The 19,417-nt window shown below is 35.6% G+C and overlaps 1 protein-coding gene across 2 annotated transcripts in view; it reads left to right on the plus strand.

The window, feature by feature from the left end:
• Positions 1-19,417, plus strand: part of FOCAD (focadhesin) — a 312,226-nt gene that overhangs the window by 127,950 nt on the left and 164,859 nt on the right. For both annotated transcript variants that reach the window (XM_077912127.1, XM_077912128.1), the window contains exons 12-14: positions 16,668-16,772; positions 17,184-17,285; positions 17,806-17,936. In XM_077912127.1, the coding sequence (XP_077768253.1) occupies positions 16,668-16,772; positions 17,184-17,285; positions 17,806-17,936 (338 nt within the window). The remainder of the gene's footprint in view (positions 1-16,667; positions 16,773-17,183; positions 17,286-17,805; positions 17,937-19,417) is intronic.

Here is a 19,417-nt window from a genome sequence, read left to right on the forward strand (position 1 = left end):
AGATGATTGGTTCATTTCACGCCTTTTCCTTTGGTTTTCACTTTAAAATTTTTTGTGTATTGCTGAGGTTTACACATGGCTGTCTCCAGATTTACTCTATTTGAAGCTTTTCTCAGTGATGTCATATTGCCTTTATAATTAATGGTGAGTTGCTAAAATATTGTGATGCATAAAAGTAATTGCAGTAACCAGTTATGCCTATTCTGTCCCTTTTCATGTTTCTTCTCCTTTGAGACATCGATGGAATTTCATTTAACCTGTGTAGAAACCAGGAGCCTTATACACATTTCTGTTGCCTGGTGAAAAATCGTTGTTACCTGTTTTAAAGTGCTCAGTGAGCATCTGATGAGTTCTTAGTTATTTTTTGAAGCCAGGGAGGATTCAGGCAATGGTCTGCAAAATTGCTGAAGGAAGTCCAGGAATCTTTTTTAAAAATGGTGGAAAAATGAAGAATCATGCCTGCATATATTAGGTTGTCTTAAATCAAACCCTAGCTGAAGCAGTAGTGACACATGCTGTTCATGAAAGACTTAATACAGTTCTTCTAATCGGATGAATTGTCTTGTTGTGCAAAAACTGTTATTACACTGTGTGTGAAACCAACCATGCTGCAGGGGGAAAAATTAAATCGCCTGACTGAGAGGTCACTTGTGAATAGTAACACAAGATCTATTACCGTTATTAGGGGCTCTGGAGGACATTCACCCTTTTATGGTCTTTCAACTGCTGGAATGAAATATTTTAGTGGTAAATGACACCCTTCTGGGAAATCCTCCGAGGGATTCATTCTTTGCTGTTTGTACATTTTAAAAAGGGGGAGGGGCCTCAGGGGAAAAAATCACATTGTTCCTTTCAGATCACTTAAAAAATTTACTTATTTTGACTTGGTGTGATGACGATTGCCTTTTAATGTTCCTCATTTACACCATTCTTAATCTGGGTCTATTAGTATCACACTTTATCTTTCGTAACATGTCAGGCACATTCTGTAATCTTTTCCTTAGGGAAATTCATGATCACATGGAGGCTCAGACACCAAGGGTATATGCAGTTTATGTCAAAATCTGGATTAAGCACTTTAAAATTCATGAAATGAGAAGTGTCCTTATTTTGTTTATTTTCTTTTGAGGATCTCTGAGTGTATATAAGGAAGATTATGCAAGTATATATTTTAGTTCTGCATGGCAACCATGCTGAGTGGTAAATATTTTAAGAAATATTTTCAGAAGTGAATGAATAGCTATTGATCTGAGGTGCAGCTTTATAACATAGTTATTAAATTGGGAACCGGAGTTCCTTTCTTATGGATTACATTCATTATAAACTGTCAATCCATTCCGGAATTACCACTCTTGGATTGTCTGCCTTTTTGCTATTTTGCTATATGGTTGAGATTAGCTTTTGTGGGGGGAATAGAACAATATAAGAAATCAAGAGCATTGCAAATAATTGGAGTGATTTTTTTGTGAATTTTGAAGTCTTACCTATTTCTTCCCATTATTTGAGTTTTGCATCTTTTTTTTTTCTTCTAAAACTTCCTTACTTTATTGCCCCAAAGATATGGAACCGTTATAGTGATGTGAATAAGCTACAAATTCTGTTGGATTTTGGGTTTCTCAGTGCCTTCTTTTGTTACAGGTATTTTGATGGGTTCATTAAAACCTATCTGTTGAAATGGGGGTTGGTCAGAAGAAGGAAGAGAGGGAAGCAAATATGTTGTCAGTAGGAATAATACATAGATATTTGAGCTTCACCTGGAAATAAAAATAATTTTGTAAAATGGGAGATAGAAACCCTTTGTCAGGTTGCTAATGAGAGGCTTGACCTAGCCGCTGCTGCTGTAGCATCTTTGGGGATGATGAGAGATGCAAAATGCACTGTTGCTAGGCAACTCTCTTGGCTGCCTTTGGAGCAGGTTCATATGTGCTAAGAGCTAATGAATCCTCATGTCTGCTCTTTGAGGCTGTTCAAAAGCCAATGAAGACATACCGGACATTTAGCATTTACAAGTACCTGAACTATTCTTGCCATGTCATTTACCCACTAAAAAAATTAAGTTGACCATTTAGTGTGTACTGAATATTGCTTTATTTTTTCAAGGTATATCAAGATTTGAGCCCTAATATGTTTTCAGAAAGGAGCTCAATAAGGATGCCTTAGTTCCTATTGACACTAGTTAAGTTGTTCTATGTGAAGGATTGTTTTAAATTCGAATGCTTTTTTGCACCCCCCCCCCCAAAAAAAAAAGCAATCATTTGTTGGAACTTGCCTCTTTAAGCCTCTTAGAAAGTTTTAAATTATACTGTCTTCATGCCTTGCTCAGCCCAAAGGCATTATTTCTAAAGTTGATAGAAATCTGGAACCCAAAACTAATTTTATAGGTGGCCTGCCTAAAACTCCTTCCCTTTCCATCCTCCCACTCCCAAATCCTGGGCAGTAGCCTTTAACAAGTACAGAACATGAATTAAAGCCTGATAAGGAACATCCCTGCATCAGATAATGAATCTAAGTACTTGTAAGATCCCACCCAACCTCTAGTAATAACTACCTATCAGGGGTGCTGTAAGGATTACAAGATTCTGTGCATGAACAACATTGTTATGTGCCATATGAACACAGGTTTTTATAGTGAATTCCAAGGTATTGTCTAAATCCAACAAGAATTTTGTATGACTGGATTATTAGCTATTAGTCAGGCTTGTTAATATTTTGGTAGGATATGGGATAATTGTAGTGGGATTTATTTGTAACAGGATTTAGCCTATACCTTGTTTATATTTTGGTTGTATTAACCTGTGATTCTTCCTAATGTCATAGCACCTAGTATAATACCGTGTAATAGAAGGCATTCAATCTGTATCTGTTGCTTAAAGTTGTGTAAACCTCCTGTATAGACTAAATTAAATTGTTTCATTTCTTGTAATATTGAAAAGTATACTGGAGAGTCTGTTGTGATTCTGTGTCTATGTTTTCTCACTTTTAAAATAAGAATAATAGAAGAACCCACCTCATTAAATTCATCATGTAGAGTAAATGAGATAATCCAGAGTAGAGTACCTGGTTTATAATCAGTGTTCAATAAAAGTTATGTATTATTAAAATTTTGGTTGATTTTTATAGCCCCTTTTATTCATTGCACAATTATTTATCTACTGCCTTATGTTCAAGGAGCAGTGCTAGGCTATTTAGCAAATAGACATGTTCCTTGCCCATCTGGGGCTGATTGTTATACTTTACTCCCCAAGTGCATGCAATGAAAGCCATTAACTGTTTACTACCTGTGCCTGTGTGTATGTGAGCGTGAGTGTCAGTGTGTGAGTGTGTGTGTGTGTATGTATATGTATGAATGGGAGAAACTACATTTAGTATATTTAGGTGCATTAATGGGATAAAGAATAGTGCTGTTCAGTAGAAATACAACATGAACCACATACATACTTTGAAATTTTCTGGTAGCCACATTGAAAAAGTAAAAATAGGGGTACCTGGGTGGCTCAGTTGGTTAAGCCTCCATATATATATATTTTTTTTAAGATTTTATTTATTGAGAGAGAGAGTGCACATAAACAGAGGGGAAGAGTAGAGGGAGAAGCAGATTCCCCGCTGAGCAGGGATTCCCCTGACCCTGAGATCATGACCTGAGCTAAAAGCAGATGCTTAACCAACTGAGCCACCCAGGTGCCCAAGCCTCTGACTGTTGATTTTGGCTCAGGTCATGATCTCAGGGTCGTGGGATCGAGCCCCATGTGGGGCTCTGAGCTCTGTACTCAGCGTCTGCTTCTCTCTCTTTCTCCTTCCACGCTTCCCCCTGCTCGCACATATGCTCGCTCTCTCTCTAAAATAAATAAGTAAATCTTAAAAAAAAAAGTGAAAATAAATAGATGAAATTAATTTTAAAATTTTAATTCAATATATCTGAAATATTATTTTAATGTATAATATGAAACATAAATTTAATATATAATATGTATTTTAATATGTAACAATTAATGCAATATTTCATCTATATATATTTGTATTAAACATTCCGAATTTGGTATATATTTTAACCTTATAGCACATCTCATTTTAAATGCTCAGTAGACACATGTGGCTAGTGGCTACTGTGTTGAATAGTATAGAGGTACTATAAAGATATCCCAATGCTCATTTATTTGATATATATGTAAATATGTACTGACAAATACTTTTTTAAAAAAAGATTTTATTTATCTATTCATGAGAGATACACAGAGAGAGGCAGAGACACAGAGGAAGAAGCAGGCTCCCTACAGGTCGCCTGATGCAGGAATCGGTCCCAGGACCCCAGGATCATGCCCTGAGGTGAAGGCAAACGCTCAACCACTGAGCCACCAAGTGTCCCACAAATACTCTTTTCATTGATTTTACTTGGCTAAAAATAGCCTTACAGTTTCTGCAGTGGGATAGAAACCTAAAATAATTAAGAACAATAATTCTTAAAATGGAATATTCAGAGAGGTGCTCAGCAGGTGAGGCTATGTCAGGAAGCTGTGTGTGTGTGTGAAGGTAGCCAGTCCTCAAAACTTAAACTCTGTTAACTTGTCTTCTTTCTTCAGCTAGTCTTGAGTTTCATCCCACTCGTGTTTACTGAGTATTTGTTATATGTATGTTTTGGGCTAATAGTATAAAGAATAGAAATAGTGTAGCTGCCTGCAAGGCATTCCCAGGCTAGTGTGGGCAACAAATGTGAGAAGGAGTAACTATTACTCAAACTGTACTGAAATGAAGTTGTGCCCAAAGATACAGTGACAAACAGTATTTGGAATATTCTTTACTGAGAAAGTGCGAATGACTCAGTTGGCTTTAAATATTTTTTATAGCTATAAAACAATAGTTTTCATAGTTAGTTCATAAATAGTTGAACTCTCATTTTGAAAACAGAGGAACATATACAAGGTTCAGTGAGCAAGAGAAAGGATTTGCTTTGTGCCTTGAAAACTAAGCTGAGCAAGAAGGCAGTGGGAGGAGCGTGATCAAATTTGGTTCCCTGACATCAAGTGTCTTCTTCAGGTGGGAAATTTACCCTCATTCCTCCGGTGAGCCTCTACTGGGTCCTACTATCACCACACTCATTTCCACCTTTTTTACTAGTCCTGTACCTGCTGGTCATTTACCATCCAGTTTGGTTCCATCACATACTGAAGCATTGCTCTAAATACTTTTAGTAAAATATCCTCTTTTTTTTTTTAACTAAAGTAATATAGAATAGTCATATGGAAAATATCCAAACAATATAGTTTAGTATATATTATACTCACAAGCAAACACATTTATCTTTTTTTTTCTTTTTTTGATTTATTCATTTATTCAGTAGAGACAGAGAAAGGCAGAGACATAGGCAGAGGGAGAAGCAGGCTCCCTGGGGGGGAGCCCGATGGAGGACTCGATTCCGGGATCCTGGGATCATGCCCTGAGCCAATGGCAGACACTTAACCACTGAGCCACCCAGGTGCCCCACAAACATACTTATCTTAATCTACCTCTTCCCCCTAAAATATGCGCACAAAGGCATTGTGTTTTGTAAATGATCCTTTGCAGGGGCACTTGGCTGGCTCAGTGGGTTGAGCATCCAACTCTTGATTTTGGCTCAGGTCATGATCTTAGGGTTCTGTGTTGGGCTCCATGCTCAGCGTGGAGTCAGCTTCTCTCTCTCCTCTACCCTCTGCTTGTGCACCTGCATTCTTTATCCCACTCTCTCTCTCCAAAAAAAAAAAAAAAAAAATAAGTTCCTTTGCAGTTTGTGTTTTTCTGTTATTAGAATGTTAGAGCCATTTTTCCATGATAGTTATACAGATCTATTTTATGAGTGTTGAAGGGCAGTGTATCAACAGGTTTTTTTTTCTTTTAATATCTAAAGCTTAATGTGTGTACCTATTTCCACATGGACAGACATTTAAGTTGTCCCTGTGTTCTTTTTGCCATTATAGATAATGTGGTAGCAAACGTCTGAGGTATTCTTGTGCCCCTCAGCCCTTCAGAACAGCCTTGTTCAGTAGAACTTTCTGAAATGTTCTATAATATGTGCTATCCCCTATGGTAGCTACTAGCCATGGACGACTATTGAGCATTTGAAATTTGGTTAGTGTAGCTGAGGAACTGGAGTTTTATTTAATTTTCATTAGTTTAAATTCAAATTTAATAGCCACATGTGGCTTGTGGCTACTATATCAGGCAGCCCAGCTCTAGAATCTTGTCCTTCCTCTGAAAAAGGAAAAGCAGTCATTGTTACACTCGTAGTACTTTACACTTACCAAAGGCTGTCTTGAATTGTTTTCTTGTTCTTATATCTTAATTTCTGTCCATAGAAACCATTTTCTGTACTTCAAATCTTCAGAGTTGAGTTTGGCTAATTCAGTCAATGATGTTTATGATTCTAATTGTTAGTTCCTTGACAGTAAACTCTTTGAGAGCAGGGGCTGACTTTTCTTTGATGTATCATTAAAGCTTAACACAGCACCCACCATGGAGTTGACCCTCAAATATTTTTGATTGGTAGGTGTATAATGCATAGGAAAGTTTACTCCTACTATTGATATTTGGAATACTCTAGAAGTTATTCTTTTAAAAAATCTACATAACATATTTTTAAATTGCTAGGTTTTTTGTTTTTATTTTTGTTTTTGTTTTTTTTAGCAAAATATAAGATGATTCAGGGTCAAGGGTCTATAACACTACCCCTGAATTCAGTGATTTGCTAGAAGGACCACTGGACTCAAGATATAGTTGCAACTATGACTATGATTTATTATAGCAAATGGGAAAAAAGCAAAATGTGCAAGGGAAAAGATTCATTGGATAAAGTCCAGGGGCAACTAGGTACAAGCTTACTTCTTACAGGGGTCCTCTCCCAGGGGGGTCTCCCAGAATGCACTTTATTCCTCTGGCAATGAATTATGACAACATGTGTAAAGTATTGTCTACTAGAGAAACTTGTTAGAGACTCTGTGCCCAAGGTTTTTATTGGGGCTGATTAGTGTAGGAACCATGTTTTGTTTATTTGTACACATGTTTAGACATGGCCATATCAGTAAAGAATGGTAGGAACCCATAGAAAATCCACTTTCCAGGATCCCACCTGGAGGCCAACTTTGCAATCAAGTCTATTAAGGATGGCAGTCTCAGGTTTGCTACATTAACTCTTCTGTGCACAAGTATTTTCTGAATATTCTTCTTCTTAAAGTGTATCCATCTTTACTTAGTAGTTTTCATTGTTTAACCCTTAGTGAGCTCTTTCCTTTCTAGAGAGCAGGTAAATATTCACTTACCATTCTAGTTTCTTAAAAGATTAATTCTCTCTGATTTTAATTCTTGATCCATTGGAGTTTTTTTTTCTTGCATGGTAATATGTTAGGATTCCTTCTCATTAATCCAGTTTTTCTATCACCATTCATGGATTAATCTTTTTTTATCCTATTGGTTTGCACCTTCTGCTTCTATCATGAATGTCATTGTCAGTGTCCTTTTCCTTACATTCATTTTATCTTTCTAGCCTAATGATATTCCTTAATCCACAGATCATGCACAATAGGAGTTTACTAAATCTGTTTTCTTTCATTCCTTAATGGTATACCATCTACTCCAAGCAATGGAATCAGTCTTCTTATTCATTGTTGCAAGAAATTTACATCAATCCTTTTTAATGTTACTGGCTTCTTTCATTAATTTCACTTCATCCTGGGTGTTAATCTTCTTGGCTAATAAAGCATCCTAATAAGATCATTTGTTTACCATTATTCATGCAGACCCCATTTAATGGTCAGCCTTTTATTTGAGACGAGGACCTTATAAAATTCACAGTATTAAGATATTTACCACTTACTTAATCTTCAAAGGATTTTTTGTCATCGAAGAAGAGTGAATATTGGAATCATACTTTATATTCAGCCAACTCGTGTTAGCCATGTAATCATTTTTTCTCAAATGTAGTATGGATTGGCTCCACATCAACTATAGTCAGTCTAGCATAGTTTTTCATATCCCAGTAAATTGACCTGACTTTCATAGCTTTGGGTTCTTTGAGCAATTTACTATTTTAATCCAGAAGTATTGACTATTTTTACTACACAAGTGCTTACTAGCTGAGCTATATTTAGTTATATCCCATTGTTGGAGGGCATTCAAACTCCTCCTCCCAATTCTTTTTTTTTCTTTTTAAGATTTTACTTATTTATTCATGAGAGACACAGAGAAAGAGAGGCAGAGACACAGGCAGAGTGAGAAGTTGGCTCCGTGCAGGGAGCCTGATATGGGACCCAATCTTGGAACTCCTGGGTCATGCCCTGAACCAAAGGCAGATGCTCAACCACTGAGCCACCCAAGCATCCCTCCTCCTCTCAATTCTGATGTACACAGTGACATACCCAATAATAGAGATTGACTGTACCTGATTGAAAGGAAAAATACATACATTATACCTGAAGGACATTGGCTTTTAACTTGTGTCCTGCCAGTCAGCCACTAAAGATTTAGGTCTCATCGTGATAAAAATATAAAACCTACTTTTTTCAGGGAGGAAATTTTATGCTTACAGGAATTCGATCATTATACTTACCATTTATAGCAAGTGTCAAAATGTTAGCAATCGAAAAAATTAATGTTGGTTTTAGTTCTTTCTCCCACTGGTGGTTGCGTGTTAATTATGTGGCTAACCATTACTTTATAATTTTTCTTATGCCATTTTCTAAAAATAGAAATTGTTTCTGACTCTGAGAGATAATGAAGATTCAGATGGCTAAGGAGACTCCTCAGGTGATTTGATACTTGACTTTACCTTATTTTAGTCTAGCGGTATTTCTCCTGTTTTTCCATACTTGGAGCTTCTGTGCTGTTCACCTGATTTTCTATGTGCTGGAACTTCTTACCTCAAATTCAATGGATGTCCTGGTAACATTTTGATATGCTGGTAACATTTACTTAGTATTTTCTAAATCTCTATTAATTTGGTCAGAATACTCTCCTTAAGTACTTCTCTTTGCAAGTGTTTTATCTTAAATAATTATTTACAGAATCATATAACTGTAACACTATTTTATTTATTTATTTATTTATTTTTTATATTTTTTTAATTTTACTTATTTATTTATGATAGTCACAGAGAGAGAGAGAGAGAGGCAGAGACACAGGCAGAGGGAGAAGCAGGCTCCATGCACCGGAAGCCCGATGTGGGACTCGATCCCGGGTCTCCAGGATCGCGCCCTGGGCCAAAGGCAGGCGCCAAACCGCTGCGCCACCCAGGGATCCCCTGTAACACTATTTTAAGATCCATCTTGCTGAATGGAATCAGAGCAAATTAGGAGTAATTGATGCATTCTTTTTTTTTTTTAAGATTTTAATTATTTATTCATAAGAGACACAGAGACATAGGCAGAGGGAGAAGGAGGCTCTCTGCAGTGAGCCTGATATGGCTATATGATATCCCAGGACCCTGGGATCATGACCTGAGCCAAAGGCAGATGCTCAAGCACTGAGCCACCCAGGTGCCCCAGTGTATGCATTCTGAAAGCATTTATGGTATCCTGGGAACCAGAAGTATGGTAGGCAGAGTGGCAAGTACATGGGCTTTGGAGGTCAATTGTTTGGTCCAATCTTAACTCTGGCATGTGCCAGCTCTTTTAGCTTGGGCAAATTGTTTGGCCTTCACGAGCTTCAGTTTTGTCATTTGAAACACTGTGATAATCATGATTTTCTGTAAGTATTTAGGAGAGTGTTCACAGTAACTGTCCAATAGATGTTAGCTGCTAGTATTAGAGGAGTCAGTATAGATCAGATGCTTAGTCTGGACTGGAATAAGGCTAGAGTGAATCGCAAATAGAAGGTTGCCCAGTGGGGGCTTTCTATTCTAGACATCTTTCTTCCCTTGACCTTGTTTGACTCTGAAAGTTTACATTTCAGACCTGGGACTACTTATCAATTATGTTTTATATAAATATAATTTAAATCAAAGAAGAAGAACATTGTATGTTTACATTTCTTTGATGTTACTGCATGCCTGCAGTTTCCTTATCAGTGAAAGAAATTATTAGCTTTTCAGCACTTTGTCAATGGACTGCTTTCCAAGGTATTTGTAAATGTGCTGCCGAAGCGAGCTCTTCAAGGTATTACTTAAATAATAAGCCGAAACCATAAGTAGTTATGTCAAGTTAAGTGAGGAAGGTAGAATTAACTAATGTTTAAGGCATTATGCCCTTTTTTTTGGTGAGAATAATTTTTTAAAATTTTCTTCAATGTTAAAATTATTAATGCATTTATGCTTCTCTTTGTATGTACGATTCATTCATTGAATGTATAAAAATGTAGTTTTTTATTTCTAAATTAATGCATACTGTTTTCTTCCACTGTTTTATAAATGGCAAATATACTTGCATATGAATTTACTTTCATGTTTTTCAAGGGCAAAATCTTATGCAAAGATATTTCAGCATTTATCTCACTGAAGGACATAAATGAAATATGAACTAGGAATGTACCTGTGTAGTTCAGGTCTAGTTTCATACAACCGAAGTCTGAAAAGTTAAAGAAAACCTGATAATGCTTTGGATTTTTGCCTCTTCTACTAGATGACCATGTCTTTAATTATTTCTTTTCACTAGTGTCCTTATTTCTGTGGATATTAATTTATTACTGTATCTTTTATATAGTGATAAAATATGAGCTCTCATTCATTTAAAAAAGAGGGAGAGTTGTAAACATTAATTATATATTCTTTCATCTGATGACTAAGATAAATAGCAAAGCACTTTCTGTATAACCCCATAAAATATTGCCAACATAGATGTTTTTCATGAAATCTAGAGTTAAATTTTTATATTCTGTTCTTTATATGATTGACTCCAGGGAGATGCTGATTTATGTCTCTCCTGCTTGCTTTTTCTTGTATGTTTTGTATAATCACAGGGAGAAGTCTTACTTGATAGCTGTTTATCCTGTTATAGATGGTCTGGAATCTCTGCTTTCACTCTGCCAAGTAGAATGGAGGAGTGGACTGGGACATGTACTCCACTAACTGGCTTTGTCATCCCTCTGGGCCTCACTTCCATCATCTGTAAAATAAAATTGTTCAGGGGTGTCTGGGTGGCTCTGTTGGTTAGCGTCTGACTCTTGATTTTGGCTCAGGTCATGATCTCAGGGCTGTTAGTTTGAACCCCTGTGTCAGGCTCTGCATTGAGTGTAGAATCCTCTTGAGATTCTCTCTCTCTCTCCTCCTCTTCCTGTCCCTCCCCCTACCCAAAATAAATAAAGTTGTTCAACCAATAGAACTCGACAAAGACTCTTAAAAAACAACCCCTTGATTCTTTTTTAAAATTATGGTACAAAACCACATATGAAATATACTTCTTAGCAGAATTTTGGGTTTAAGGTACAGTATTGTGTATAAATTTTCCTCTTGCAAGACTGAATCTCTATACTCACTGGATAGTAGCTCCTTGTTTCCCCTTCCCCTCAGCCCCCCAGCAGTCACCATTCTATATTCTTCTAAGACTGCCTACTTTGGATACCTGTTACAAATGTGGAGTCACGCAGTATTTGTCTGTGATTGGCTTGTTTCGAGTATAATGTCCTCAAGATTCATCCATGCTGTAGTATGTTACAGGATTTCCTTTCTCTTAAGGCTAAGTAATATTTCATTGTTATGTATAGACCACAGTTTCTTTCTCTTTTCACCTGTTGATAGATATTTAGGTTGTTTCTATCTCTTGGCTATTGTGAATAATGCTGCAGTCAGCATGAGAGTGCAAGTACCTCTCCCAAATCCTGATTTCAGTTCTTTGCAATTATACATAGAGAAGGACCCAATATTCCCATTTTGTTCATTATTTTCTATCAGTCTTACAGCTATTTTTTAAAAAAAAGATTTATTTTTTTGAGAGAGTGAGAGCAAGTGCGAGGAGAGGCAGAGAGGAGAATCTTCAAGCAGACTCCCTGCTGAACGTGGAGCTCAATGTGGGGTTTGGTCCCAGGACTCTGAGATCATGACTTGAACCAAAACCAAATGACTTGAGCTTATCTGACTGAGCCACTCAGGTGCCCTAGTCTTGCAGGTTTTTGCCTCTTATTTCCTCTATTGTATCTTACTTTGTGTTTCATCATCATTATTATTATTTTTTTTTGTAGGGAAATGCTTTGATTCCTTACTCATTATTTTTTGTGTATCTTCTCTAAGTATTTTCTTTGTGGTTACCATGGGCTTATAGAAAACATCTTATAACAGTGTATTATAAGCTGATAGCAACTTAACTGCTGTTGCATTAAAAAACTCTTTTATTCTCCCCACACTTGGTTATTATTGGTACAAATTACAGGTTTTTATATTGTGTATCCATTAACATATTTTTATAGTAATAGTCATTTATACATTGGTCTTTTAACTCCTATACTAGAATTTAAAGTGTTTTATGCACTATCATTACAGTATTCTGTGTTTTTCTATTTATTACCTACCTTTATTTTTAAAAATACTTTTAAAGATTTCTTTATTTATTTGACAGAGAGCACAAGGAGGGGGAGCAGCTGGCAGAGGGAGAGAGAGAAGGAGGCTGTCTGCTCAGCATGACCCTGGGATCATGACATGAACTGAAGGCAGACACCTAACTGACTGAGCCACCCAGGCGCCCTCCCCTTATTTTTAAAAAAATATTTATTTACCTTTATCACTGAATTATACTTTGATATGCTTTTGTGTTGCTATTATCCTTTAATTTCAACTTGAAGGGTTTCCTTTTCACATTTCTTGAAAGGAAGGTCTGATGGGTGAACTCCCTCAGCTTTTATTTGAAAAAATACTTCTCTTTCATTTTTGAAAGAAAGTTTTGCTGGCTATAGTAGTTCTGTTTGTGAATATATATATATATATATATACATATATATATATATATATATATTTTTTTTAACACTTTGAATATGTTATCCTGCATCCCCTTCTGACCTATAAGATTTCTGAGGAATCTGCTAATAGTATCATGGGGGCTCCTTAATAATCCCATCATTCTAAACTTTTTTTTTTTTTTTTTTTTTTTTAAAGAGTAAAGAAGGTTGAGGGCAGAGGGAGAGGGAGAGAGAGAATCTTAAGCAGACTCTATGCCCCATGGGGAGCCCGATGCGGGGCTTGATCTCACAACCCTGAGCTCGTGACCTGAGCCAAATTCAAGGTTTTGTCACCTTAATTTGAGCCAACCAGGCATCCCTCCCATCATTCTAAATCAGTTGTTTATCATTGGCTTGAGTTCTATTGGAACGAGGGATGCAAAGGAATAGAATTTTCTGAAACCAAGAAATCTTGAGACTGAATTATAAGGCACTTTATCCAACTTATTTTAGATTTAAAGACAGAGCCTTCATTCTCTTTCTGTCTCCAGAGAGTAGAATGCTCAAGCAGAGGATTCAAGAGCTTATAATTACATCTCAAGTAATTCAATCCCTACACATATGTTATTTCATTAGAAAAATTACTTTATGCAAAAAAATATTTTCCACACACATATATATCTGTATTTGTGTTTTTCTAATTAAATAACACCTATTTTGTTTTTTCCATTGACTTTTGAGGCTTTAATTTGGGATGTAATACCCATGGAACTGTATTAAGATTGTTTACAGTAAAACTTTCCCATTAGGTTTTTTCATTTCTGAACTCACCAGAAAAAAAGAAATACCCATACATACTTCTTTAAGTCTGAGGCTTGTAAAAAAACTATACTCTTCAACATAAATAGAGCACTTTATTTCTTTTCTGACAATCTAATTAAAACAGTTGTTTAAAACCCTTACAGTTAAATACACTATTTTATAAAATGTCAGTAAATGTACTGATTGCCTTCCCAGAACTAAGAATCTGTCAAAGTGTCTTAGTAGAAATCGTACCAGAAGGGGTAATTGAGACTTGTGCAATGCAATCTAAGATAACCTTTTGTTTTTAATTAAAATGGGGAATAAGAAGCCAATTCAAAAATTTGTCTCCCTTCATTTGCTCAAGGTACTGTGATGGAACTTCTGTTCTAAATAGAGTCCCAGCAGTTGTTAAAAACATCAATTCTGGCTGTGTCTTGTGAGTCTATAGCCATTACATGTGTGGCTCCAAACGTTGCCATGATATATCATGGTCAAGCTCATTAATGAATTAATGTTTAACTGCTACATTTTGGTTAGTACGTTAGTAGAGGATTTTTTCCTTCTGGAAAGTGAATTAAAGTAAATGTCTTCCTAAGCTTAGAAGGAGCAGGCTTTCTAAAATTATAGCAGATAGAGGAAATTTAACATTCTGGACAACAAAAGTGTGAAACGCACTGGAAGGAAAATAAAATTTTTTTGGTGCTACATCGTGTTATCAATAGGCTCATAGTAAGTATTCACTTATTTTGAAATGAACTTTTAAAAATAGCTTTATTAATGTATAATTCGTATGCTTTATGCTATATACATGCTGTATATTCATCCATTCAAAGTGTACAATTCAGTGACTTTTAGTATATTCAAAGAGTTGTGCAAACATCATTACAAATAATTTGAGAATATTTTCATCAACCCCAAAAGAAACTTTGTACCCATTAGCAGTCACTCCTGAATTCCCTCTACACCTCTCCGATCTTAAGCAATTACTTTCTGTCTCTGTAGATTTATCTATTCTGGACATTTCATGTAAATGGAATCATATAATTTGTGGTCTTTTGTGACTGGTTTCTTTCACCTGACATGATGTTTGCATGGTTTGTCCATGTTAATTCCCTTTCCTTTATATGGCTGAATAATATTGCCATTGTATGGCTATACTACATTTTATTTATCAGTTCATCAATTGATAGACATTCGGGTTGATTCTGCTGTGTGGCTATTGTGAATTATGTTGCTCTGAACATTGACGTATGAGTTTTTTGTGTGGATATGTTTTCATTTCTCTTGGGTAGATACCTAGAAGTACAATTGTGAGATCATATGGGAATTTTGTTCAACCATTTGATAAACTGCCGGACTGTTTTTTGAAGGGGCTGCACCATTTTATATTCCTTCCAGGAGTGTATGATGGTCCCATTTTCTCCATATCCTTGCCTACACTTGCTATTGTCTTTCTTTTTTTATTATAGATCCTTTTGGATTTAAGTGATATGTTATTCTGATTTTGATTTGCAATTATGTCATGGCTAATGATGGTTGAATATCCCCATCTTTATAGCCATTTGTTTATCTTCTTTGGATCCTTTGATCTTTACAGTTGGTTATTTATCCTTTTATTTTGCATTATAAGAATTCTTTATATATTCTGGATACAGATCTCTCTCTCTCTCTCTCTCTTTTTTTTTTTTTTTTTTTACAGATTTTATTTATTTATTCATGAGTGACACAGAGAGAGAGAGGCAGAGACATAGGCAGAGAGAGAAGCAGGCCTCGTGCACCGAGCCCAGTGGGGGACTCGATCCTGAGATTCCAGGATCATGCCCTGGGCTGAAGGCAGATGCTCAACTGCTCAGCCACCCAGGCGTCCCACAAATCTCTTATTAGATGATTTGTGAAAAATATTCCCCCATTCTGTGGGTTGTCTTTTCATTTCTTTGTAGCATCCTTTGAAAGACAAGTACTTTTAATTTGATGAAATGTATTTTTTTCTTTTGTTGCGCTTGCTTTTAGCTTCTTATCTAAGAAGGCTTTGCCTAAGGCCACAAAGATTAACTACTGTATTTTCTTTAAGAGTTTGATAGTATTAGCCCTGCCAATTAGGTCTAAAATTTATTTTGAGTTCATTTCTATGTGTGTGTGAGGAAAGGGCCCAAATTCATTCTTCTTATGTGGATATCTAGTTGTTGAAATCCAGCACCATTTTTTAAGAAGACTCTTGGCATATTTATAAAAAATCAATAGAACATGAACGTAAGGATTTATTCTTAGATTCCGAGTTCTATTTCATTGATCTGTATTTTTAGTTGTTAATGCAGGAACTAACTCTTGATTACTGTAGCTTTGTAGTAAAGTTTGAATTTGAAAATCTCAAACTTTGTTCTTTTTCAAGATTATTTTGGTTATTTGGGCTCTTGATTTTCCACATGAGTTTTAGAACCAATTTTTCAATTTTAACAAGTAAGCCAGCTAGAATTTTGATGGGATTGTGTTGAATCTATAGATTTATTTGGAAAATATTACTTCTTCACGATACTAGGTTTTTTGATCCATAAGTAAATTGCTCTTCTCCCTTTATTGTGTTATGCATAGGGATAGAAGTGGACATCTGGAGAGATATTTTTGTCCATTAACCACTCTCTTATAGTACAACAAATTTTACTTATTTCATACTGGAATAACACATTTTACTATACAATTATTTTATTGTTTATATATCCTTAGTGTTACCTTTTCATTAAAACTGGAAACTTCTTTGGGGTAGGATATTTTTTAGCTACTTTTGTATTGCTGGGAGTTAATGTCATACTTGCTTAAGAAAAACATTTTTGATTTGTATTTGGCAGGTTATTATAAAAGAGAGAAAATATTAGTGTTACTATGAAATTATTACTGACAAGAAATAGCTAATATTTTTTTAAGTCTTCAAAGTTACATATATTTCCTATTATTTTCTCCTTTTGGAGAAAAACGAAATAATGATTGCATGAGAGATTGATTTCTTTTACAAGGCATAATGAAGACATTTTTAAAATTCATTTTAGGTACCCAATCTGATTCCAGTTTTGATGTTCAAGTTGGGAAGACCACTGGAACCTGTATTATATAATGACATCTTGTATACTTTACCCTCACTTGGTGTCCATAAGGTTTGTATATTAACCAGTTTACTTGGGAATGAAAAGAGAGTGAGGCAAGAATAATACATTGAATTTTGTTTGGTATTATGAAATTTCAAGCCCTTAATTTTGCCGTGAACACTACTTCCCTTGTTGGGCCAGAACAACATTATTATTATTATAGTATTTAAGAATTATTTGAAATCATTTAATAGCCAAGTTTTCCCACTGGCTGTTATCCGAGATTAGGTCTTAGACTACCAGGATTGCTAGATAGTCCCTCCTCAGAACTATCCCCCACCTCTGTAAAGATAGGTAATATTGTAGTTAGCTTCCATTTTTGTCTTTATTCTATAAGAAGAGATTTTTACATTCTTTTGATAACCTTGGGAGTACCTACATTTACATTTGTGCAACCAACATTTCTTCAATATTGTCTAGGTGTGTATAGGACAAATTCTACGAGTGATCCAACTTCTTGGAACCACTCCACAACTAAGAGCTGTCACTCTACGCTTGTTGACATCTTTGTGGGAAAAGCAGGTAAGCTCAGATACACACATGTGTATTAAACACATTCCTTTCACCAAAGCAGATTAGTTTTGTCAGTGTGTGACAGTGCTTTGATATAGTAGTGTTAAGGAGTAGCATCGGTGATTGCATTGAGAAATTTTGGTTTAGTGTGATGCTTTTGATCTGTAATGCAGTCAGTTGTGATTGACTTTCAAAGAGAAATTGAGAATAGAAAAAAACTTATTTCCTTAATTCTGGAATTTATTTCTCCATCTGCATGGAAAAAGCAATAGAAATATGATTACATGTGATTAGATCCTTTGTAATTAGGGTGAGACTCAGCCACCTTTTTCTTGTCTTATGAAATGAACAGTACATGGGTCTGTAAGAAAATCCCCAGCAATCACAAAAGCATTCTTTTCTGCTGATTAGAAAAAATGCAATATAATTAGTGATGCAAATGTGAAATTTGGAGGTAAAAATTCTATGTAAAATGATTATTCAACTCAAGTTATGAAATTACCTTTTTTTTATGAAATTGCCTTCTTAGGATCGTGTATATCCTGAACTGCAGCGTTTCATGGCCATGTCTGATGTGCCCTCTCTGTCTGTGGGCAAGGAAGTCCAGTGGGAAAAACTCATTGCCAAAGCAGCATCGATCAGAGACATATGTAAGCAGAGGTAAGATGTGCTTCATGCTTAGGAATGTGTATCATGTTATTCTTTTGCTCTAATTTTTTTTTTTATTGCAAACAAGAAAGTAGGAAAGATAGGCAGAGGATGTTTGAGTAAGAATAAATTAATTTTCACTTCCAGTTTTCTGATTATAAAACTTGGTCACATTGAATAATAACTTTTATAAGGAAGCATGTCCTTTTATTTTAGATCTAGCCTTGTATCTAAATTTATAGGAAGTTTGTATTCTTTCTTGGCTACTAATTTAATATTATAATAAAAAATGTGATACTATGTTTTCTATTTTTTTGTTGTACAGATCTTTGAAACCTAAGCAATGGACTATAGTCAAACTATTCTTTCTTATATTTTCCCTATGTTATGCCTGATTTTTATCAGGAATTTTAATAGTGAAGGCCTTATTTTGTGACTCATTGCATGGAATTAATTACCAGGAATTATTACAGGGATGACCAGATCTTGAATCCCCATGTATGCTCTAGAGCTGAGGAAGACACGAAAAGTATTAGGGAAGTGACTCTGCTGTTGTCAATTAGGGATTAATCCTGAAGCTGGTAACGTAGATGATTCTTGTTTCAAAGCTAGGATCAGGATGTATCAAAACCTTAGCAGGTCTGCCTCCTTTCTAAGCTTCAGCCTTTTAACAATGCAAATATAACCTCACTCTGTAAGTCACACACATGTAACCCAAGACCTGAGAGTGGATGCTTTGGAAGTACTGGCATGGAAAAAATTTTAAAGATGAAGGATTATTAGCAAACATTTTGATTTTACCTGCTTAAAGCTGAGGTTTAGGAGGAGTTAAATATCAGATTGAGTTAAAGTCTTTTGAATTCAGTGTTCCACCTCAAGATCTGCCAAAATTTTCCAGTTTTGCAAAAATGATTTCTGTTTGCCAGACAGTGAAACAGTAGAATCCAGCCAGGCAATTTCATCAGTTGGTATTTTGTTAGAGAAAACTATTATGTCACTGAGGGTTGTAAGGAAAGCCAAGGGTGGACCTGAGCATTTCTTTGAGAACTTAAAATCATTCTGGGGATAGCACATTACATGTGGAATAGAGAGGAGAGGAAGAGGAGGAGGAGTGAGTGAATCCAGCATAGTGCCTGGCATGAGATGAGTGTTTAGTCATTTATAATTCATATCATTACTTTTATCATCATGATCATCATCATCACTGGCATCGTTATTGTGATAGGGGTAACTACCATAGTATCACTACTGTAATAAATTATCTTCTGATCTCCAATCCCTGCTTTTGTAGTCAGTGGCTGATACCAGAGCAACCGGCAGGCAGGCATAGCTCTATACTTACTGATAATCTCAATGAGGCAAGTGAGTTCTTCCCACTATTATTACAGTCTTGAATTTTTGTCAATGCAGACAATAGGATTTACAGTTTAGGTAGAAGATTTGTTAGCAAGGGTCCTCTTTCTTGAATAATATTTCCTTATCAAAAATGAATC

The sequence above is a fragment of the Canis aureus genome, chromosome 10 (assembly GCF_053574225.1).
Source record: "Canis aureus isolate CA01 chromosome 10, VMU_Caureus_v.1.0, whole genome shotgun sequence".
Classification (NCBI taxonomy): Eukaryota; Metazoa; Chordata; class Mammalia; order Carnivora; family Canidae; genus Canis; species Canis aureus.